At 40.8% G+C, this 24,616-nt stretch overlaps 1 protein-coding gene across 4 annotated transcripts in view; it reads left to right on the forward strand.

Moving 5' to 3' along the window:
* Nucleotides 1–1,448: 1,448 nt before the first annotated feature.
* The window catches only part of LOC308627621 (E3 SUMO-protein ligase RanBP2), a 50,310-nt gene continuing 27,142 nt past the window's right edge, over nucleotides 1,449–24,616 (forward strand). For 2 of the 4 annotated variants that reach the window (XM_081253930.1, XM_081253927.1), the window contains exons 1-12: nucleotides 1,449–1,632; nucleotides 6,612–6,679; nucleotides 7,973–8,084; nucleotides 8,618–8,770; nucleotides 12,863–13,093; nucleotides 13,430–13,575; nucleotides 15,468–15,660; nucleotides 19,528–19,615; nucleotides 21,751–21,960; nucleotides 23,396–23,577; nucleotides 23,663–23,838; nucleotides 23,997–24,120. In XM_081253930.1, the coding sequence (XP_081110056.1) occupies nucleotides 1,561–1,632; nucleotides 6,612–6,679; nucleotides 7,973–8,084; nucleotides 8,618–8,770; nucleotides 12,863–13,093; nucleotides 13,430–13,575; nucleotides 15,468–15,660; nucleotides 19,528–19,615; nucleotides 21,751–21,960; nucleotides 23,396–23,577; nucleotides 23,663–23,838; nucleotides 23,997–24,120 (1,755 nt within the window). In that variant the 5' untranslated portion in view covers nucleotides 1,449–1,560. The remainder of the gene's footprint in view (nucleotides 1,633–6,611; nucleotides 6,680–7,972; nucleotides 8,085–8,617; nucleotides 8,771–12,862; nucleotides 13,094–13,429; nucleotides 13,576–15,467; nucleotides 15,661–19,527; nucleotides 19,616–21,750; nucleotides 21,961–23,395; nucleotides 23,578–23,662; nucleotides 23,839–23,996; nucleotides 24,121–24,616) is intronic. The other 2 variants (XM_081253928.1, XM_081253929.1) reach the window with 2 other exon arrangements.

Below are 24,616 nucleotides of genomic sequence, written 5' to 3' on the forward strand. Positions count from 1 at the left end.
TGGTTATGTTCATCACTTTGATGTTTGGGTTCCACGTAAGTTAAGCGAAAAAAACCTTGACCGTTTTTTCACACGTGATTCTCTACCGAAACATAATAAAAACGTTCCATTTTTAAAAACCAATTGCGATGGGCGATGAAAAGTGGATACCGTACAACAATGTGGAACGGAAGAGATGGTGGGGCAAGCAAAATGAACCATGACCAACCACACCAAAGGCCAGTTTTCATTCAAAGAAGGTGGTGTTGTGTCTATAGTGGGATTGGAAGGGAGTCCTCTATTATGAGCTTCTTCCGGAAAACCAAACAGTTAATTCCAACAAGTACTGCTCCCAACTAGACCAACTGAAAACAGCACTCGACGAAAAGCGTCCGGAATTAGTCAACAGAAAACGCATAATCTTCCATCAGGATAACGCAAGACTGCGTGTTTCTCTGATGACCAGGCCAAAACAAAACAAACAAACAAAAAAACGTTACAGCTTGGCTGGGAAGTTCTGATTCATCTGCCGTATTCACCAGACATTGCGCCTAGGGATTTCCATTGATTTCGGTCTTTAGAAAATTCTCTTAATGGAAAAAAATTCAGTTCCCTGAAAGACTGTAAAAGGCACCTGGAACAGTTCTTTGCTCAAAAAGATAAAAAGTTTTGGTAAGATGGGATTACGAAGTTGCCTGAAAAATGGCAGAAGGTAGTGGAACAAAAGGGTGAATACGTTGTTCAATGTAGTTCTTGGCGAAAACGAAAAATGTGTCTTTTATTTTTACTTAAAAAACGGAAGGCACTTTTTGGCCCACCCAATACTAGGAAGTTCAACTACCCAAGGTAGACTCTTCCAAACCAGCCACCCTTATTCACATACAATACGATTGAAATAAAACAGAACCAGAATGTTGTTTTATTTTCCCTCTTTATAAAGGCAATAATTGCTCATTGTGGAAAATTTGGAAAAATTGAAAAATCAAAAAGGAAAGGCTGTAAGAGGCCAGGTTAGTTCCATGTGTTGGATAAAACTGTATTAAGTCTATAAAAAAAGGATCAAAATTATCCATAACCATAAATCCAAAACTCCCTGTGTACACGGATGTGATCTTTTTAATCCTAAAACCTACTGAAAACATTTTATGAAACTTGTTTTAAGCTAAGACCTAAAAATCCCAATTCCAAAAATGAGCGCTTTGACGCACACGACTGGCGCCGAAGAGTGACGTCGGCACCGGGTACACCCCGTCAGCCTCCAGCGCCTGCGGGGCGCGGGCTATTCACGAACGCAACTTCTCGCGGCCCGTGTCGTCGTCATGCACTTTCTGCCGCGTCACACAGCCCGCGAGCTTCTCATTTCCGCGCCGCGCAAGCGCAGTCACCTCCGCGCGCCGGCCCCCGCGGGCCTGAGCGGCGCACAGAGATGACGCGACACGCACGCACGCACACTCGCAGGCGCGTAGGCCTTTCGCCGGCGACGGCGCTGCGTCACAGAGCTTTGGGCGCCGCGTTCCCCAGACTGCAACCGTTGCGGCCTAGTCGCTGGCGTCTCGCGCGCGAACCCTGGTCGGCGGCGCTATGAGGCGCAACAAGGCCGACGTGGAGCGGTATATCGCCTCGGTGCAGGGCTCCGCCCCGTCTCCCCGGGAGGTGAGCGGGCCGGGACACGCGGCCTCCGGGCGGGCCAGCGGGCGGCGGCGCCATGGTTCGCGCTGAGGCCGGGCGGCGGCCGGGGGGCGGGGAGGCGGCGGGGCGGGCGGCGGGCGTTGGCGCTTTCTCTCCCTTCTCCTTTTTTTTTTTCCTCCTCCACTTCCTCTCCTCTTCGTCCCCGGCGCCCGGGCGGCCGGGGAGGCGGCCCCGCTGCGCCCACGGCCCGGGCTCCGCGCCGAGGCCCGGCCGCCCTGCTGCCCCTCACACCCCGCCGCCCCTCATAGCTGCTTTTACCGGCATTTTGTTTTTCATCGGAGCCCTGGTGGGGTCTGAATTTCCTCCCGGGCCTTGTGTCTGGGGCAGATTTTGTGGCCTTCCGGCGACGCCTGTCGGGGTACTTTTCCTCCTTGGAGGCAGATAGCGAGCTGGGTGCACCGTGGATCCGACAGTCGCTGGTCGGATCCCTGGTCGCTGTCCCGGGTCGAATGGCAGCTCTGCCATGCACACGCTGTGGGGTTTGAGGTCAGTGTAGCTTACTTCATTAGTAGGGTGGCGTTTAGGAGGGTCTTTGTTAAACATTGAGGGCAGTGCTCGGCGCGTTTGGTGAGCCCTCAGATGTGGCTGTTAAAGGGACGGTCGTTCAAGGTGTTCTGGGCAGGGGCCTATGCGAATAAAGATGCATGAGGAAGTTAAAAACCGACAACCGAGTGACAGTCATGAATATAATGGTACCGTAATTGTGTCTTTAACCACATACTAGGTGTATGTTGTGTTACTGCCGACGACCCTGTGGATATTGAGATCTGGAGAGATGAAAGATACTTGTCCTGGGGAGACAGGTGGCTCGGCAGGATTTTGGCAGTGGGTGTGGTTTAGTTTCTTTTAGGACCAGCGGAGTGGCGGTCAGTCCATCCCTCCGGAGGAGGGGACCAGGTGCCTACATACAGATTGTAATTCCCAGCTGCTGGCGTACTCATGAATACAAATGTGGTACCAGAGCCTAAACCAGAACCTCACTGAACGTTTCTGTACCCTTGAAACCGGTATAACTTTTTTTTCTAAAGCAAGTTGAGAGCTTTTATGAAATTCTAAGTGGGGACCCTGGCTCTCAAAAGAGTCAGAACCCCTGTGTAGACAGGAGTTAGAATGTTCTTTGAACTAAGGAACTTTTCTGTCAAATCAATAAAGGCGGGGACAAAACTTTAAGGACTGGTTATGACTGTCACCTCTTTTACATTTATAAAGAGTATTTTAAGCAGATGTTTTTCTTCAGACAAGGAGAAATCATTGATTTTAGAACCTGGGGCCTTCAGTGGAATATTGACTAGCAAGCGCATAACTTTGGAACAGGTGACAGTAATTCTATAAACTTGGGTCTCAGTGAAATGACAAAACAGGGCGCTGTGGACAGGTTGGGAGGGAGATGGTGGGGTGAGCAGAGACAGCAGTTGTGAAGAGTAGGAAGAGATTAGTATCTCCTTGGTACCCAGTTTGGCAGAGACCGGCCATATGTGAACAGACCAGGCTTTCTAGGATGTCCAAGTTCTAGGTGCCGTGATGGGTCCATAGTCTCCCATCTTCCCAGGCTTCCACTGTGCTTTCATTTGTTCACCTCATCTTTTGTTCTCCCATTTTCTGCTCCTTTACATCTGTTTTTGTTCTTGTTGAAAATGTCACTTAACGTTTCTTCAATGTATTTATTTATTTTTTCCAGATGGCTTCTATTTAGTTTTCGTAGTTTTCTGTCTGGTTGGCTTTTTATCCCACACCCCTGATTTCCTGCTCTTTAGAGGCAACTTGACAGCTCTTAGGTGTTTGTTCTACCGTTAACATCTGTATTTCATACTTCTGAATAACACACATATGTACAGTTGACCCTTGAACAACACGGGTTTGAACAGCACAGGTCCACTTAAATGTGGGTTTATTTTCAATCAATCTGTACTAGAGTACTATGCGATCCACGGTTGGTTGAATCCGAGGATGTGGAAACTTGGGTATGGAGGAACCGAGTGTGTATACAGAGGGCTGACTGTACGTATATGTGGATCTTGAACTGGGTAGAGGGTCAGTGCCCCTAACCCTTGCTTCGTTCAAGGGTCGACTGTACTTCTATTTCTTTATCTCCTTTTCCTCATTTTAGACACTTTCTACTGGCTTTCACCTTTCCTCCAGACTGGTCCACAGATGTATTTACTTTTCCCCTCCTTTTTTCAGTTCTGTTCTTGTAAATTTTAGTTAAATGAATATCTAGTGTTTATATAATTACGGTAAGGTAAATATGTTTGCATTCAAGTCCCCTTTATTGTGTAGTTTTATTTTTCCTAGAGTAAATAATAATTGCTCTATTTTTTTGGTTGGTTTAGTTTCCTACGATGTATCCCTTTTTAAAAAAATATTAATTAATTTATTTTTGGCTGCATTGGGTCTTTGTTGCTGCGCGCAGGCTTTCTCTAGTTGCAGCGAGCGGGGGCTGCTCTTCGTTGCGGTGCGCGGGCTTCTCATTGCGGTGGCTTCTCTTGTTGTGGAGCGCGGGCTCTAGGCACGCGGGCTTCAGTAGTTGTGGCTCGCGGGCTCTAGAGCACAGGCTCAGCAGTTGTGGCGCACGGGCCTATTTGCTCCACGGCATGTGAGATCTTCCCAGACCAGGGCTCAAACCCGTGTCCCCTGCGTTGGCAGGTGGATTCTTATCCACTGTGCCACCAGGGAAGCCCAGGTGTTGGATTTTGTCACGTGCTTTTTTTCTTTTGGTGGCATTTGAGATGATCTTGTGGTTTATTTCTTTTTCACTTTTAACGTGATGGATATATTTGTGTTATGCTTTTGGCAGGTGTACTGGACCCACCTCTGCCTCCCCAGGGTGTAGAGGGGAGGGAGGTGAGTGGCACTGAGGGCTTTCCACTCACTCTACTTTTCACATCCGTTTATGTGCCAGACGTGAGTCGTGCTTAACATGGTCCTCCTTGTCAGCTGATCCTCTCAAACTCATTGCCCCGTAGCTGTTGTTTGACTAGGTTAGTGAGAATCTTGGTCGTTAATTCCGTACGTCTCTAATTAGATGATAAGGCATTTGACTACCTTAAGAGACTCATAGTTACTCTGCCATTTATTTACCTTCATTGAATTTCTCTACTCTGACGTTGAATGTACTGGGCAGAAGTCACATCACATCAGTACCTACAGTTGCCTTTATTTAAATTAAGCAGTGAGACTCCTCACGGCTGCCCCAGTTGGAGAGATGCATTCTGGTTTTAGTCACAGGCTAGACCATAGTATGCAAGGGGCAGATGAAGTAAAGTTGTAGAGCTGGGCAGGTGCCATGTCATGCTAGTCTTTGGTGAGAAGTATGGGTATTTTCAAAATGTAATGAAAGCCATAAAAGGATTTAAAATTTTAAAGAAAGGCACAGTGTGGTTTGTCTTATGTTTTGGCGAATTAATTTTGGGAGGGAAACAGGAAGGAATTAGTCGTTTTGGTAGTCCCAGAGAGAGAGCATAGCAGGCTTGTACTTCGGTAATAGCAGTAGAGATGTCGAAAAATGGATGGATTGAGGTAACACAGAAGGTAGAACTGACAGGTCTTAATATTTTACACGTAAGTTTAGAGCTCAGGAGAGCTGAGAGCCAGAGATACACATTTGAGAGTCAGCGTAGTCATGGGTGAGATGGATTATGTATCCCAGATGAGATGCTCTGAGAGGGAAGAGGACTTAGGACCAACTCCTGGGGCTCTGCCAGTGGGATGGGCACAACGTTAGGGTGCCTGTGCTTCGTGCGCTGAATCTGATTGTAGCCTTGTGAAAATGCAGGGCACTGTGCATAATTGATGAAATACTGTAAAATAGCACTCTCTCCTGCCTCTGTGCTTGTCACCCTTCCTGAACTGCAGCCTTCGTGCATGAAGACAGAGACTTAATTTTATGCCCATTCCCCAGTGCCCAGAATGGTGCCTGGTGAATAGCAGGCACAGTGAACAAATCTAACACCTGTATTTTTAGGAATAAAATCAATAAAAGAAAACATTGCTTTGTAGGCTGCTTTTTCACTTAATATATGTTGATTTTTGTTTTTCTGTGTCTTTATATAGCTTTCAAAAATAAAATGCTTGATGGCTGTGTACTTTTATCACATGTGTGTAACATCATCTGGTGTGTCCCAGCAGGCTGGACTTTGGAGCTTATAGAAATAAAAGAGCCAGGATGTGGACTTGGATTATTACCAGAAGAGTTCAATTTTTATTTCTGCCTCTTTAGCTCCTTGAGTGTAGAATAATGATCTGTGGAGCGGTCAGTAACTGGACCAGGGAATCCCCAGTGCCTTATGGGTCTGAAGTACTTTGGTACTCTCCCCATAAAGGCTTACACATGGCAGGAGAAGTGAAGTCTCTCGTGTACCTCTCCTCCCCTAGAAAAGTGGGCTTCTGTCTGTTCACTTATCTGTAAAGTGAGAGAGGGGCACCACTTGTTTTCTGAGGTTTCTTGCTGATATAAATTCTTTTTTTTTTTTTTTTTTTTTTTTTTTTTTTTTTTTTTTGCGGTAGGCGGGCCTCTCACTGTTGTGGCCTCTCCCCCTGCAGAGCACAGGCTCCGGACGCGCAGGCTCAGCAGCCATGGCTCACGGGCCCAGCCGCTCTGCGGCATGTGGGATCCTCCCAGACCGGGGCACGAACCCGTGTCCCCTGCATCGGCAGGCGGACTCTCAACCACTGCGCCACCAGGGAAGCCCTGATATAAATTCTTAACTTCCAATGTCATCTTGCCTTGATGTTCTTAAATTTATTTTTTTGTTTCATGAAAATTAGAACACATGGACTCGGGACTTTTAGAACATGTGCATTTCTACAGGCAATTTTTAAAAATCTTCTAAGTGAACAAAAATCAAATATATTAATATTAACCTTGCTAGGACAGATTTTAGCTCTTGTGAAAAATATGCAGAATTCAAAATATGATAAATAAAAGAATTCTTAATTTTTTTTAGAAGTCAATGAAAGGATTCTATTTTGCAAAGCTGTATTACGAAGCTAAAGAATATGATCTTGCTAAAAAGTAAGTACCAAACTGTAAACATGCCTTAATTTTCTAAAACCGGTGGTTTAACCTCATGTTCTTCTTCGAAATGGATAAATACACGTTTTTTAGCAGTTCTTCCTAAGTATGTCCTGGAAATAAGGGATTCATCACTCAGATTGGTGATAAGAACTAGTCTGGATTCTATATGCAGGTTGAGTCTAGAATGATACTTTCTGCATGCCTGCTGCTTGTTTACACCTAGGGCAAGAAATCGTTTGGCATTAAATTTTCTCTAAAGATTGTCCTGGGTTAGAACAAAAGAGAACCATGCCTATATCTTAATTTCTTCCTGGTTAGGTATCTGCTACTTTTATCAGCTGGAAAAAAATGGCAGTGAATACAAAATTAAACTAATTCCTGGGCAGGAGAATAGCTTGTGTAAAAGATCTTTAATTGACTGGATAGGTGATCCTGTGAGGCTTTGTCTCAACATAGAGCCAAGAAGCTTGGTGGTCTGATTTCCTGATTTATAGTGACTTAAAGCTGGAAATTCTGAGGGAGGCAGGCTATTAAAGGCATCGATGGGAAGATGAAAATTCTGATAAGGAAAGTGTTAGCGCTTTTATTTAACTAGCAGCATTGGGGCTGTTAACCCTGTTCCTTATTAATATGACACTTTTTACTCCAGTGTTGATCTTTGGTCTAATATCTCCTGTGATAACATCCACTGGACCTAGAATATGCTTATTTTTAGTTGTCACTTGAGTTAAGGAATGGAAGTCACCGGCATTTGGTGGTGTAGTGAGTGATTTTTCTTCTGTGCTGTTTTAGCTGTGTACAGTCCCGTTAGATGTTATTTTCTTGTTTAAAAGGTGAATACATTCTCTTAGTTGTTATTTGGAAATTGTTGCTCCTTAGTGTTTTGCATTATGATAGTTTAAAGATTTATTGTAATCACTTTCTAATGTCTGTGCAAAACTTAGTGCTATTCCCAAAGTGTAATAATAGAAAAAAGAAGTAATTTATGTGTTGTTCATTTCTTAAAAATGGGTAGCACTAGAAAAAAAAATTTGGTAAATGTACCATTTAATGGTAAAGTGAGTATGTTGTCAACTTTATACATGTGTTTTTGTTTAAGTATTATCTCTTTCTGTGGATGCTTTTCACTTATCTGCATATTCTACTTTAAATAGTGGTGGTCAACAGTTAGAATAACAATATAAATTATTTTAGTGGTTGCTTGGCTTAAGATATTCTCTCAGCAGTTCAATGCAGTTCTAAATGTGATAATTTAAAGATTGTTTTTATATTATTATTATTTTTAAACAGATATATATCTACATACATTAACGTGCAAGAAAGGGATCCCAAAGCTCACAGATTTCTTGGCCTTCTTTATGAAGTGGAGGAAAACATAGAGAAAGCAGTTGAATGTTATAAGGTAAACTATATAAGATTAAAACATAGCCTTCGCACAGCCAAACACACATAATGCCCAGGTTAATTTATGTAATAAATAATTCAGATACATTTTATGGATGTCTTGAAAATAAGCACTGGTATCATCGTACTATTAAGTGAAACAGCCTGAAACAGATTTTGAAGTACTTAGCCCAAAGAATGCTATATTTTATCATTAAGAGATTAGCGATTGTAAAAGAAGATTAACACCTGTAAATTTCAAGTTTACCATGATCAGAAATGCTGTTCTTATGTGTGTGGTTCCCTCCCTCCCTTCCTTTTCTTTTTTGTGTTTACCAAATAAAAAGATAATTTTTTTTAATTCATCTTCAGAAAACTTGCAGACACTGTTTTTTTTTTTTTTACTTGCAGACACTTTAACAGCCTTGAAATAACATGCTGTCATTTAGAAATAGAGTTTTAATAGAGTCACTTGATAAATTTTTAATTTTTGTGTATGAGTGTATGGACTTTAGGAATCCTACTAATTTCTTAATTCTTTTTTGATATCAGCGTTCAGTGGAATTAAACCCAACACAAAAAGATCTTGTGTTGAAGATTGCAGAATTGCTCTGTAAAAATGATGTTAGTGATGGAAGAGCTAAATACTGGGTTGAAAGAGCAGCTAAACTTTTTCCAGGAAGTCCTGCAATTTATAAACTAAAGGTAAAAAATTAAACAAAAGAAAGCATATAATAAAAGCAGTTGGGGAAAACTTAAGACACAGCTATTTCTAATATTTGGAGTTTAAATGATTTCAGTAGTAACCTTTAAACCGGTGTGTGGGGGGATGGGGAGTGTGGGAAGTGGGTGAAGGGGGTCACAGGGGTACAAACCTTCAGTTATAAGATAAATAAGTTCTGGGGCTGTGAAGTACAGCTTGTGACTATAGGGAACAATACTGCACTGTGCATTTGAAAGCTGCTGAGAGTGGGTCTTAAAAGTTTTCATCACAAGAAAAAGTAATTTGTAGCTGGGTGAGGTGATGGACGTTAACTTATTGTGGAAGCCATCTCACAGTACATACGTTATCACAATATGCTTTTTCATTAGGCACGAGTTTGCTTCACACATGGCATCTCATTTACCCTTTGGAATGATTAATATTTTAGGGATTTTACAGTTTGTTAGCTAGATGGTGGAGCTAAAATTAAACTGACTTCTATCTGATATGAAATTTTTGCTTCATTGGGTGAAAATTACCCATAGGGTGACAGTTTAGAGTTATAAAGTTTTTAAAGCACTGTTATCTAAATTTGGAAAGGACTGTGTTATGGGATAGTGAGGTTTTCAAGCAAAAGTTAAAAGACAGTTTCTCTAGCATGTAATTTCTAAAAATGATAGAAACTTGTTGCTAATATATTAACTCATTCTGCTTGTTATTCTTTACTGAGTAAAATATAGTTTACTAAGTGACTGTTCTGGAGAAAGTCTTTCCAAATATACTAGGCAAACAGAATTTTAAGTGTATGTTGGGTTGTAACCAATGTATTGGGTGGCTTGTAGGATCTTAGTTCCCCGACCAGGGATCGAACCCCGGGCCCCGGCTGTGAGAGTGCTGAGTCCTAACCATTGGACTGCCAGGGAAGTCCCAGTGTACACTTTGTAACAGGACCCCCTCCATCCCGACTTATACATGTTTCCGATAGAATTTTTTAAACTTTTTTATTTTGAAATAATTATAGATTTTTCTCAGGAAGTTGCAAAGATTGTACAGAGGAGTCCTGAGTTTACTTCATCCAGCTCTCTCCCCAGTGGTTGCCTCTTAATGTAACTATAATACAGTATCACACCAGGATTTTGGCGTTGGTGCAGTGTGTGTTCAGTTCTCGTCCATCTCATCACGTGTAGATTTACGTCACCAGCACTGCAGTCAAGAGACAGAACTGCCCCATCACCACAGGGCGTCTTTCATGCTTGCCCTTCTGTGGTCACATCCACCTCTCCTTCCCATCGTCCTTAACTTCTGCCAACTGTGAATTTGTTCTCTGTCTTTATAATTTTATAATTTAAAAATGTTGTATAAATAGAATCAGGCATCGGGTGACCTTTTGAGGTTGGCTTTTTTCATTCTGTACAGTGCCCTTGAGACCCATTCACGTTGTATCAGTCAGTAGTTGGTTCCTTCCTTTTATTGCTGAGTAGTATTTCGTCATATGGGTGTGTTCCACAGTTTAACCATTTACTTTAGAGGGAAATTTCAGTTGTTTCCAATTTTTAGCTATTACAAATCCGGTATGAGCAATTGTGCACAGATTTTTAAATCAAAAGTGTTTAAAAAACCCCTAGAGATAAATACTAGTAACATTAAGTTTTTCTCCCTGTGATAAGCACCTGGATTTTAAATATTAATCTAGGGGCTTCCCTGGTGGCGCAGTGGTTGAGAGTCCTCCTGCCGATGCTGGGGACACGGGTTCGTGCCCCGGTCCGGGAAGATCCCACATGCCGCGGAGTGGCTAGGCCCATGAGCCATGGCCGCTAAGCCTGTGCTCCGCAACGGGAGAGGCCACAAGAGTGAGAGGCCCGCGTACCGCAAAAAAATATATATATATGTTAATCTAAAATGTTAGGTTTCAGTGTGTAGATTTCTTTACCTTACTGTCTTTGTTTTATGCCTCAAACATAATGTCCTTATCGGCCATGACAGTCCATTCCATTGTGACGTTGTGGACCATGTATAAATGGGAGGGGATTATTTTTCTTGCAGTATAACCAAAGTTAAATGTTTCTAAAGCATCCTGATTTTCTTTAATGACTCTTTAAAGACAGTGTTGTCTAAAACTAAATCTTATGTCAGATTCCCCCCCCCCCCCGCATCTTTTGGAATAGAAACCCATGAGATTTGTAGCTATTTAGCAAAGTAACTCTATTTCTCCTAAAATTTGAGGCTTACTTACAGTAAACAGTTTTTTGGCATTTCTTTAATGAACAAAACTACTCAATATTATTAATGAGAGGGCTTTTTCTCTTGGGTATGGGAGCAGAATTTTTTTTTTTTAACACTTATTTACTTATTTGGCTTGCACAGGGTCTTAGTTGTGGCTCATGGGCTCCTTAGTTGTGGCTGGCAGGCTCCTTTAGTTGCAGGTCGCCGGCTCCTTAGTTGTGGCATGCGAACTCTTAGTTGCAGCATGCATGTGGGATCTAGTTCCCTGACCAGGGATCAAACCTGGGTCCCCTGCATTGAGAGCGCAGAGTCTTAACTACTGCGCCACCAGGGAAGTCCCGAGAGTAGAATTTTTGAAAAGCATCCATAATGGTGTTGATTTTTTACTTATTTATTTTTAAACATATAATTGAAGTCTAGGGCTTTTTTGCAGTTATAGACACACCAGGTGTAAGTTACGGAACTGATCCAGGAGGAGAGAGCTTGGTGAGGGAGAAAGGGCACTAATGGCGAGCATGGTCTGCGAGGTGGCGGGGTGGGGAGGTGAGTGCAGGAAGGTCGAGTGGAGCTTAGGGGTGGTGGCTTCCATTTTCTCCGCGGGGGATGAGGTGTGATCATAAGTTGAAAGTGAGGGTTGGAGGAAAGAGGAGTATGAAGGGAACTCTTCAGGGAATGGAGAAAGTGAGTTTATTAGACGTAAAGTAGGGCTTTATTTTTTCTAGGCATTACCAGTTTGGCAGTTTGAGATTATGAAAGTAAATCAGTTAGCTTGCTTGTGATTTCCCAAATTCCCGAATGCCCTACACTCACTTGTTCCTCTGTTAGTGTATGGGCGCAGAGGAAGCAGGTGGCGGAGTCTCCAGGAAAGGTGGAGGGAGTTAATTGAAGGCATCTGTAAGTAAGGAGTAATTGTGGTTATTGGGACTGTGGCATTTCAGCTGGACATGGAAGGAAAGTGTATGTGGGTATTTCATGGAAAATTAAAACTTGGTGATGTCAGTGTACTGAAAGCTTTTCAGGTGGTAGACAGAGGCAAAGAGATGTGGCAGTGAGGGTATGTGAGCCCCAGTGAGGTGGGAAAATGAGAGGGTGTGGTGGTCTGAGCGCTTTGATCAAAATACAGATTTTGCCAAATGGATGGCTGAGGCTGGAGTGTGGAGCAGCGGAGATGAGGTCGTTAAAGAGCAGGATGCCCAGGCTGTTGTGTCTTGAGCACTTCTCAGTTGCCACTGGCGGGGGTAGTTGTTAGGGATAAAGGAAGACGGTTCTATTCCAGTTGCTAATGGGGGGTACTGGCAGGAGTAGCCGGATAGCAAGTCCTTCAGAAAACAGAATTAGGAGCAGGGATGTGGTGGTGACGCTGGGAGACCCCCACCTCCTCTGCTTGTGCGTAGGCTAGCAGAGAAGTGATGGCAGCTGTCTTGGAATGGGACTCCATTCAGAAAGGCCAGAAGGTGAAGACTTTGAGAAGATAGTAGAGCAGTAGGAGCTCCAGAGTGGGAGCAGAGGGGGCAGGGATGAGTCAGCCTTAGGGAGATGCAGAGCACATTGAGGCTGAGGACCCTGGTGCAAGGGCTCCTGGGAGGCTGGGCTTCTGGTAGTGACCAGAGTGTGCAGGGACGCGGGCCGGTCGTCCTTACACACTCTGAGGTGAGCATGGGCAGCCACTGCTGCTGTGTCATCCCAGGTGTTTCTCCCCACGTACATTTCTTGAGGTTTAGCTTCTGGGCTGGAAGTGACTCTGAGGGGCTAATGAGGTAGGTAGAGTGGGAATTTACTAAAGCCAGACACAGTGGGATGATGCTCATAGGAGCCATGATATGTTTAGAGTTGCACAGATGTTTCTCTAATTAACGGTTCTTTAAAAACAGGAACAGCTTTTAGATTGTAAAGGTGAAGATGGATGGAATAAACTTTTTGACTTGATTCAGTCAGAACTTTATGCAAGACCTGATGATGTCCACATGAACATCCGACTAGTAGAGCTGTATCGCTCAAACAATAGACTGAAGGATGCTGTGGCCCACTGCCACCAGGCAGAGAGAAACATAGCCTTGCGTTCAAGTTTAGAGTGGAATTCCTGTGTTGTACAGACCCTTAAGGTAGGTAAAAACTGCTGGGTCTCACACTTCTTGATGGACAGTTACCGTATATCTCTTTGTATATAAGCGCTGCCTTCCAAGACCTAAATTTCTTTCATTTATGTATAGCAGCTGTGAAATGAGATTTTTACTAGCATGATTTCAATTTATATTGGGTGGATTGGAGAAATAAATATGAGAAATATGTTTATATATTTTTTGGTGTTTTTATGGGCTGATTTAAAATCGACATGGTTTTACAGCATAGGAATGGGCAAAGGAATTTGTAGGCATAAAGCACTCAGTTTTGTAACACATGATAAAGTTTTGTAACTTGGAGTTCTTTTTGCAAAATAGGAATATCTGGAATCTTCACAGTGTTTGGAGTCTGATAAAAGTAACTGGCGAGCAACCAATCAGGACTTACTTCTAGCCTACGCTAACCTTATGCTTCTCACGCTGTCCACGAGAGATGTGCACGAGAGCAGGGAATTGTTGGAGAGGTATGTTGACCTACGGAGAGAGTACTTCGGTGTCAACTACAGGTTTTCTGTTTGTGGTAATTCCGTTCATTGGTCTAAACATCTTAATGGCATTATTTTTTCTGTAATATATCCAGAGGTAATAGTTAACATAATGAACTACTTAGAAGGAATCTTCTTTTGTGAGGATATTGTAATTGGTTTCGTGTGACTTTGATTTCTAGAGAACTGTATTACTGCTTAGGCCTTATTAAATTATAGTTAAATATTTAGTTTTGGCATACTTAGTAAAGAGTTGAGCCTGAAAATGAATGTTCTAACTGATGTTCCATATTCTGTTTCAAAAAAAATGATACACTCTTGATTGAAAATCAGAGAATAAACTTCATTTGTCAGATATTCTGGTATAAGCTGTTAACGTGACTGATATTTCAGAAAACAATGTTTTAGCTTAGAAACAAGATAACTAAAATATAATACATGATTTTTCTGTTTTCCACGTTTTAATTTTGAGGACCAGTATCTCCACTTGATTAAAATAAATTCCACTGAACAGAAACATCACTTGGATTTGTTTGTTAGTTTAGAGCAGGGGTTGACTAGAGCTTGTGGGCTAAACAAGGCTTACAGCCTGATTGTATGAATAAAGTTCTCCTGGCCACAGCCATGCTCATTGTTATGTGTTATCTATGGCTCGTATCTACACACTGCAGTGGTAGAGCTGAGCACTTGTGACAGAGGTGGTGTGCCTGCAAAGCCACATTCGTATGTGGCCCTTTATAGGAAAAGTTTGACATTCCCTGGTTTACACTCTCCATTTGTCTGAAAAGTAATTCTTTTCACTGAAGGGTAGAGGTAGTTTTCTTGAGGAAGTACTTAGTGTCTTAACATGGGTAGGGTAAGGGAGTATCCCAAAAAAACTAAATTGAACTTTTAGATCATTTTAGAAACTATTTAGGTTTTTTTGTTTTTTTTATTTTGGTGTGGTTATATACTTAAAAACTTGGTTACATGAGGAAATAAAGGAGAAAGAGACAATTTTTTAGTAGTAGTAAAAAATAATTTTAACTTCATGGATCCCTAGGAGGGGTGTTAAGACCCTCTAGGGCAGTGGTCCCCAACCCTTTTGGCACCAGGCACTGGTTTCACGGAAGACAATTTTTTCCAGGGACTGGGGGTGGGGCGGGGGCGGGGAAGGTGGGGTTGGGGTTGGTTCAGGCAGTGATGGGAGCGATAGGGAGCCGCAGGTGCAGCTTCGCTCCCCTCCTGCCGTGCGGCCCGGTTCCTAACAGGCTGCAGGCCGGTGTTGGTCCGAGGCCTGGGTTTGGGGACCCCTGCTCTAGGGGTTCCAGGAACTCACATGCTAGAAGAAATGTCTGTTGTTCAGGTTTCTTACAATCTACTTTAAAATCATCCTTCACATTTCTGTTGTGTTTGCTTTTGATTTTCTTACAAAATGAAGATTCTGAGAGCCATTAGGATTCAAAAGCATTAATTAATACATAGATTACAAATAATAGTGAGAAATATAATTTATTTAACTCTAGTTATGTGTACAGTAAGAAGAGCAGTTATGGTATTGATAATGCACATATTTTAGTTATAATTTGAAAATGGCATGTTTAATTTGAGAAATTTCAACTTTGAATTAAACAACTAAACCGTATGATGGAGAAGATGTTTTGGATTAAGACATTCTAGAGGTAAAGCTTGAAGTATAGGAAGTGTGTGGAATAACAATAAGCACTAGATGATTTATAATTCATAAAACAGAATATGGATTATTAAGAGTTACAGTGTGGAAGATGAAGCTTGAAATAAACTGTTTTATTAATTTTATTTTGAATTAAATAATGAAACTGATTATTTACAATGCAGTAGTTTAATGCATGTTTAATACTTTAATATTACAGTTTTGATAGTGCTCTTCAGTCTGTGAAATCTTGTGTGGGTGGAAATGATGAACTCTCAGCCACTTTCTTCGAAGTGAGAGGACATTTCTACATGCATGCTGGTTCTCTGCTTTTGAAGATGGGTCAGCATAGTGAGGTGCAGTGGCGAGCGCTCTCTGAGCTGGCTGCGTTGTGCTATCTCATAGCCTTTCAGGTAATCCACTCCCAGTTTTGCATGCAATTGACATTTCAGTGAGACTTTGTTGTATTTCACATGGAGGTGTGTCCTGGTCCGTAATGAAAATATGGGTAAATATGTAAAATTAAAATGAAATAGTTACTTTGATGGGTGAAGAGTAACAAGATTTATATAGTACTGGTGAGGCTGGTGAAACAGGTACATTGATGCATTGCTAGTGGCAGTTGGCATTGCTATGGCTTTTTGGAAGATCAATTTGAAGAATTTGATCTTTTTACTCTGCCATTTCTGGGAACCTGTAATATGGAAATAGTCTCAACGATGGATAAAACTTGATTCAAAAAGGTACGCATAACTTGGACAAAAAACTAAGTAAATTTTGGGGTATGGTTACGTAAGCTATGATAGAAGAATGTGTTTGCCACATGCATTTCAACATGTTAATTGAAAACGTGTATGTAATATGTATACAACATTAATAGTATATTTAACGTATAGCAGTATACTGACTTATCTTTGGAAACATGAAACTTCTTTATACATAGAACGTGACATGAAGAAAGTACGCCAAAATATTAACCATTATTTTTAGATGATGGCTCTTATCCCTTCCATAATTCATTTTTGTAGTTTTAATGTTTTCTTGTAGTTTTAATGTTTTCTTTAGTGAGCTTCTCGTAACTCTGAAGTGAAAAGAAATGAGCAGTCTTCCAAAAAATGAATTAAGCCCAGCTTGTAAAAATTATTGTTAGCTTTGGAGAATAATCTTTTGCCTGAGAGAAAGAAAAAGGGGTTCACTATAGAATTACTTTTAGAGAATGTTCCTCCTTCTAGTTCACATTACCTAGATCTTTTAAAAACCTGTTGATATGTGGTCCACAGTGCTACAGTGTGCTCAGTGAAAGCATTTTGGTTCATAAGGAATATATTTTAGTGAAAATTAGTGAAGTTAATGAAGTTTGGTAATTTATATAAGCACTAAAAGGTACTTATGATTAATATTTTTATAGAATCATCAAGTAGCTGACAGTTTTCTTATTTTTAATGGAAACTAAAATGTATTAAATTTTTAAAAAATGTGTATTTTTAAGTTAACACACAGTCAACCATTCTAAACATTGGCCCTTTTAAAACTGAAGCATAGTTGATGTACAGTATTGAATAAGTTACAGGTGTATAATATAGTGAGTCACCATTTTTAAAGGTTTTACTCCATTTATAGTTATTATAAAATATTGGCTGTATTCCTTGTGTTGTACAGTATATCCTTGTAGCTTATTTTATACACAATAGTTTGCACTCTTAACCCCACACCAGTACCTTGCCCCTCCCTCCTTCCCTCTCCCCACTGGTAACCACTAGTTTGTTCTATATATCTGTGAGTCTGTTTCTTTTTTCTTGTATTCATTAGTTTATTGTATTAAACTTTGACCTTTTTAAATAGTAAAAACTAAATCTCCCTCTTAATTGATTGCGTGAGGCTAATAACTTTTTTAATGGTAGGGTTCTCAGACCCTTGCTCAGGGGACCACTGTAGTTCTAGTGAGTCCAGGTAGTCCCCCACTTATGATTGTCCGACTTACAGATTTTCAACTTTACAACGGTGTGAAAGTGCTACGCATTCAGTAGAAACTGTACTTTGAATGTTGACCTTTTCCTGGGCTGGCGATACGTGGTACATACTCTCCTGTGACGCTGGGCAGTGGCAGCAGGCTGCACCCCCCATCTGTCACACAACCATGAGGACTTACAGCCATCTGTACCCAGGCAACAACAGTCCTGCTTTTCATTTTTAGTACAGTATTCAATCACATGAGATATTCAACACTCTACAATAAATGGGCTTTTTGCGTTAGATGAGTTTGCCCGACTGTAGGCTGATATAAGTGCTCTGAGCACGTTGAAGGTAGGTCAGGTGTATTAAATGCATTTCAACTTAGGATATTTTCAACTTACCGGTTTATTGGGGCATAACCCCCATCGTAAGTTGAGGAAGATCTGCGTGCCTGTGTTTCAGCTAGGCTTTAAGCAAATTCTCTCTTGAAGCCTTTTTTTGGCCGCACTGTGTAGCTTGCGGGATCTTGGTTCCCTGACCAGGGATTGAACTGGGGTCCTCCGCAGTGAAAGCGCCGAGTCCTAACCACTAGACTGCCAGGGAATTCCCTCTTTTGAAACCTTTTAATTAAGATGAGGAAGTGTTGATTTGAGATGATGTGATTAGTTACTGTGACCAGTAACTAATTTACTGGTCCCAAATGATAGTGGTTGAGTAAGTAGTTCTGGAAAGGGTGCCAGTTTTATGAATTGAGGTCAGTTTGAAAGCAAGAAGAATTATGTCACATTTTGTTTCTTATTTTCTGTGGTCTTCAACATCAATCTATAGATGACTAAGTTTGGCTTCATGCTTTAACAACTTCTGGGTAAAAGCATAGGTCAAACTAATGTTTCTAAAATGCAAAATCAGAAGTTTTTAGGTTCATAAGTAATATATTTATTTCGAAAAATTATCTTTGGAAAGGTGGTTATATTCACATGGTTTCATATTGTAGTGGCATGTAAGAATATACAGTGAAAAGTCCTTCCTGTGTCTGTTCCTTAGTCATTTACTTCTCTTCCCTGGAGGAACTAATGTCATTAGTTTCTTATGAGTTCTTCAAGAAATGTTTTATGCACACACACTCTTCTTAGAAAATACAGAAAGAAGAAATTCTGTACATTCTGTTTATTTTGCCTTATTTCCATGAAATATATCTTGGTGATATTTCCATATCAGCCCAGAAAACATAGCATGAGTACAGCACTCTCATTTGTTCTGATGTTTGCATGTTATTTCCTTCTATGGATGTACCATAGATTGGGTTTCTTTAAACCAGTGCCCTAAAACCAAGATACCAGGTTTTACTTTTTTGCTATGCTACTTCAAAATAATTCTGTAACGACTAATTTATGCCATTTCACACGTGACATTTTGCGGGTGGAATAAATTCTTGAGAGAAGAATGGCAGGATCAAAGTGTATCTATGCATTTATAAGTTTTAGAGCTATTGCCAAATTTCTAGCCTCACAGAGGTTGTACCAAATTATACTCCCACTACCAATTTAAGAAAGTCATCAGAGGTTTAACAGCAGTTACCCCCACCATCCATATAGTTAAGTTTTAGGAGATCTCCAGTAAGTGTTCATTTTCTGGAACTGAACATTTTCAGTGATGGACATTTGCTGCTTTTCAAGATAGCCTGTTGCGTTTTTGGATAATTTGGTTCTTGGTGCTTCCTTATATGGAGTAAAAATCTTTCTCAAGCTGCTACCCATTGGTGGTGTTTTTTTCTTTTAGTACTATTAAGAAGTCTAGCCCTTCTTTTACAAGATAATTTTCCTGATATCTGAAGGCAGCTGTTGTCTTTTCACCATTGTGTTTATTCATAATTGTTCCAGCTCTTCTTCATAGGATATGGCTTGGAGCCCTTTTACTCTCTTGGTTGTCCCAATTATCCCAGTGTTATCTCAGATTATTCTCTGGAAATGTGCTGTCCACAGTGTGGCATTTCCAAGTATAGGCCCACCAGTGCCAGGTCATGGAGAGCTGTCATTCTGTTTATGCAGGGTAGAAAAAGTCTCTAACCAAGTACTCCCGTTTCCCCACCTGTAACTTGAATGTGCTTTTAGTAGAAAGTAATTTCTCAGAAGTGCTTTTCGTAGGCATCTTTTATAGATTATCTAAATTCCTTGGTTCCGAGTGTTTTGCAGTTAGATTTCCAACTCTGTTTAACATTGGCTAACTGTGTATTCTTTATCGAAAAAGTACAGTGTAATAGAAAAGAACATCTTACTATAAAAATGTGAGTATCACTGAATTAAGATTTTTGATTCTAAAATGATCAGGTTCCAAGACCAAAGATTAAATTTATAAAAGGAGAAGCTGGACAAAATCTACTGGAAATGATGGCCTGTGATCGTCTGAGCCAATCAGGTAATAGTTATGTATAACTGATTTTATTTTAAAAAGAAAAGAAAATTTCTGTTTGAGCACATCTTATGATAGTATCTTCTCTCTGTCCAGGAGATAATTTGTCATAATCATTTGTTTCTCTTTGCCATATTGGATTAGGGAGCGAGATACAGAAAGAATGATAAGAAACTGTATGTTCTTTAAAAGGAACAAATAGTGTTTGCTCCCAGGTAGAGAAACTCCTTAACACCCCCCCCCCCTTAATCTAGCTGCTAGAGCCTCCATCCAGAACTTTTTTTTCCTTTAAAAAAAGATTTTTTTTTAATGTTTATTTTATTTTTTGCTTTCTCTAGTTGTGGTAAGCGGGGGCTACTTTTCGTTGTGGTGCGTGGGCTTCTCACTGCGGTGGTTTCTCTTGTTGCGGAGCACGGGCTCTAGGCGTGTGGGCTTCAGGAGTTGCAGCACGCGGTCTCAGGAGTTGTGGCATGCGGGCCCTAGAGTGCGCGGGCTTCAGTAGTTGTGGCGTGAGGGCTTAGTAGTTGTGGCACACAGGCTTAGTTGCTCCGTGACATGTGGGATCTTCCCAGACCTGGGATCGAACCCTTGTCCCCTGCGTTGGCAGGCGGATTCTCAACCACTGCGCCACCAGGGAAGTCCCTCCATCCAGAATATTTTAAAGCACTTCCTAAACAAAGAATAAGTTACTCATCAGTTACTTATAAGACATTACTATGGGGGATATAAAGATGAAAATGTTCTGGATCTCTCTCTTAAGGAACTGACATCATAGTAACAGAGATAGAAGGTATATATTCACATTCTGTTAGGCTCTTAGAATTTTTAGATTTATTCCCAGTTTTGACTATTTGGGATGGATCCTAAATGTCTATTACAGACTATCTGGCTTTGTTAAGGCAGAAACTTGCAGGTGTTCACGCAGGCAGTGAATCAGGCAGTGAAATGAAGACTCCATGGGGAAATGTTTCTGTAAGAAGCAGTTTTCGTATAAAGTTGAAAGGACTTTGTTAAGAGTTAAGAAGTGGTCTTAAATCAGAGTAGCTATAAGCTGTTGTCTGTGGGTAGATGGTTGATCAAGGCTTCTCTGTCCCACAGCTTCCTTTTTTGTGAGAGACAGACTTTGAGTCCTTGAAGAAGTGACCACCTGTTTTTTTCTTAGGTGTCCCTTCTACCTTTGCACAGTTTGTAAAATGAACTTACTTTACTGTCTTTGATCTGGGCCTTACTGGGTTTGTCTTTGCAAATTTTCAGAGAGATAATGGTCTGGCGGTAACCAAACCTGACTGACCAGCAGAATTACTCCACTTTTTTTTTTTTAAACGGCTTGATTGTGTAAAATTCACATATGATATTATTCACTCATTTTAAGTGTACAGTTTAGTGGTTTTTTAGTATGTTCACGGAGTGGTGCAATCATCACCACAATTTTAGGATATTTTGATCACCTCATAAGGAAACCTCGTACCCGTTAACAGTCACTCCCCATTCCTCCAGACCCCCTCGTCCTAGGCAACCACTAGTTTTCTGCCTCTTTATATCTCTCTGTTCTGGACAGTTCATATAAATTGAATCATACAAAGTGTGGTCTTTGGGTAACTGTCTTCTTTCACTTAGCACAGTGTTTTCCAGGTGCATTCCTGTTGTAATGTGACCTAGAACTTCATCCAAGGAGCGTTTTTAAAACAGATTCTTCACCCCAAATCTGTGGAATCAGAATCTCTGGGAGTTGGGCCTGGAAATAAAAAAAGAAATTTTTAAAGCTTTTTAAAGGATGATTCTGACCAGCCAGGTTTAGAAGTCAGGTTTATCAGGCCAGAAAATTTGAGCTTGGTCCCTTTCTCCTGTGGCCACTCGAATCCCACACTTTTCCATCTAAAATGGAAATCCTTTTGGTATTTTTTGCACACATTTTTTTTCTTTCCTTTTATTCTAGCACATAGATACAGATACTGTTACACCTGTAGTCTATTCATTTTTCGCATCAGCACCCTTTTGGGTCCAGCTGTGGTTGTTGGGCTGGAGGGCTGGGTCTGAGATAGTCATGTTATTTCCCCTTAGGGTATGTGAATGAAACTATTGAGAGAGATGAATAAAAACAATCTGTATTTTTTAAATGATGGAAATAATTTGTTTTTCAGGGCATATGCTGCTAAACTTAAGTCGTGACAAGCAAGACTTTTTAAAAGAGGTTGTAGAATCCTTTGCCAATGAAAGTGGGCAGTCTGCTGTATATGATGCTCTGTTTTCTAGTCAGTCACCTAAGGATAGATCTTTCCTTGGTAATGATGATATTGGAAACCTTGATGTACAAGCACCAGGTCCTGAGGATTTGGCTCGATATGATGTTGGTAAGTTGTATCTTTCTAAGGAAACATTTTGCATTTTAATCCTTTTATACTAGGAGACAAATAATAGGAACAAGGGGAATAAATTGCCCATAATCTCATTACCCAGAAATAATGACTTAATATTTTCCTGTATTCCTTAGAAGTTTTTTGAAGGGTTGGGGTAGTATGAGGGGTTGGGGTAGCCGTAGTGGTGGCATATGTTTTTCTTGTAAATAGTTGTTTATACTGTACACATGATTAGTCTCATGAATTCTTTCTCATCCTGTCTCTCTAAATATCACTTTTAGTGGCAATATGATCTTTTTAGTGAAGTAGCCATAATTTGTTTGCCACTTTTTATTGTTGGGTATCGAAGATGTTTCCAGTTATTTCACTTATATTAAAATACTGATGGGGCTTCCCTGGTGGCGCAGTGGTTGAGAGTCCGCCTGCTGATTCAGGGGACACGGGTTCGTGCCCCAGTCCGGGAAGATCCCACATGCCGCGGAGCGGCTAGGCCCGTGAGCCATGGCAGCTGAGCCTGCGCTTCCGGAGCCTGTGCTCCACAACGGGAGAGGCCACAACAGTGAAAGGCCCGCGTACTGCTAAAAAAAAAAAAAAAAAAAGGGGCCTCCCTGGTGGCGCAGTGGTTGAGAGTCCGCCTGCCGATGCGGGGGATACGGGTTCGTGCCCCGGTCCGGGAGGATCCCATATGCCGCGGAGTGGCTGGGCCCGTGAGCCATGGCCGCTGAGCCTGCGCATCCGGAGCCTGTGCTCCGCAACGGGAGAGGCCACAACAGTGAGAGGCCCGCATACCGCAAAAAAAAAAAAAAAAAAAAAATACTGATGAAAACTTTAATATAAAGTGCCTCCATTTCAGTTTTTTCCGTAGAGATTCCTAAAAACAGAATTACTGGGATAAAGTTGATGAACATGTTTAAGTCTCTTGCAAATTGCCATATTACAAGAAAACTTGTACCTATTTATGCTTTCTGAAGCCCATAACTTTTTTAGTATTGAATTTCTTGTAGAGGAAAAGATCTATTTATTATATTCCTAATGGACTAACGTAGTGGTATCCCATTGTTTTAATATTTCTTTACTGAAAGGAAAATCTATTGTTTCAAGATTTCTTACTGGGTGGCTATTCTTTATTTTACCTCTATCAGTAGATTTTGTTTTATTGAGTTCTAGTGAGGCTCTTTTTTCTTCTTAGATGGACTTCAAAAGAACGTTTTCCATTATAACTGTCTTTATTAAAGTTCCTAGATGGAGTTTGAATACTTTTAATAAGAACATAAGACTTTGCTTATCATAGATTTCCCCTGTGCTCTGATATAGAAAAGCAGTTATAAAATTAAGGTACATTTAATATGAGTCAGTTGTTTCTGTTGGCAAAACTGTTGGGACACAAAGATTTCCAAAACCTCAAGCCAATTTTTTTTTTGTATTTCAGGTGCCATTCGAGCACACAGTGGTAGTCTTCAGCACCTCACCTGGCTTGGCTTACAATGGAATTCATTGCCCGCCTTACCTGCGATTCGAAAATGGCTAAAACAGCTTTTTCATCATTTGCCCCAGGAAACCTCAAGACTTGAAACAAATGCACCTGAATCAATATGTATTTTAGATCTTGAAGTAAGCAGAGATTTTAACAACTTAAATATTATGAGTATTGTTTGATTTTTTTCTACTTAAATTGATTTTTCTTTAAATAAAACAGGTATTTCTACTTGGAGTAATATATACCAGCCACTTACAATTAAAGGAGAAGTGTAATTCTCACTACAGCTTCTATCAGCCTCTGTGCTTGCCACTTCCTGTGTGTAAACAGCTTTGCACAGAAAGACAGAAATCTTGGTGGGATGCAGTTTGTAATCTAATCCACAGAAAAGCAGTGTAAGTAGTCAGATAAAAATACTCCTTTGACTTATTGCCTAGGGACTTTAATTCTCATGTGAAGTTTTAATTTTTAATTATCATGTGATGATTAACATACATGTAAGTGTTGAATTGCATGTTTATAAATCAATTTTATTAAATAAAACTTTTTTTAGACCTGGAACCTCAGCAAAATTGCGACTTCTAGTTCAGCATGACATAAACACTCTAAGGGGCCAGGAAAAACATGGCCTTCAGCCTGCTCTACTTGTGCACTGGGCAAAGTGCCTTCAGAAAACGGTGAGTTCACTGAAGTGGAAGCAGTTTTTAAGAACATTACCGTCATTTTTTAAAATCACAGACTTTACATTGAAAGCCTTTCAGTTGTAAAAACAGTAGCAGCTTATTCATATTATATCAGGTGAAACTTATTTTCTTAATCTTGCCACAGAGTAGTTAGTCTGGTTAATATATAAGTGCTTAGAACGGTGCCTGGCACAGTAGATGTTACATAAGTATTAGTCATTGTTGTTATTACTTATAATTACCTTACGATAAATATTGTCCAGCCTGAAGATTTTTTTACGTGTTTGGTGGCACAAGGCTCTGTAGGTAAGGGCATCATAGATCTCTTGCTAAGTAGTTGAGGTCTGTTCTGTGGCAAGATTAGATTAGTTTAGCCCTTTGACCAAACAGTGGCACCTATAAGAGTGGCAGATTTCGGCTGTCTAAAAATAGCAACTTTAAAAAAATAAAGTGGGCTGCCTGATTAGTTAGTGTCATTGAAAGTGTGTAA

This window comes from Mesoplodon bidens (assembly GCF_964165515.1).
Source record: "Mesoplodon bidens genome assembly, chromosome: 14".
Taxonomy (NCBI): domain Eukaryota; kingdom Metazoa; phylum Chordata; class Mammalia; order Artiodactyla; family Ziphiidae; genus Mesoplodon; species Mesoplodon bidens.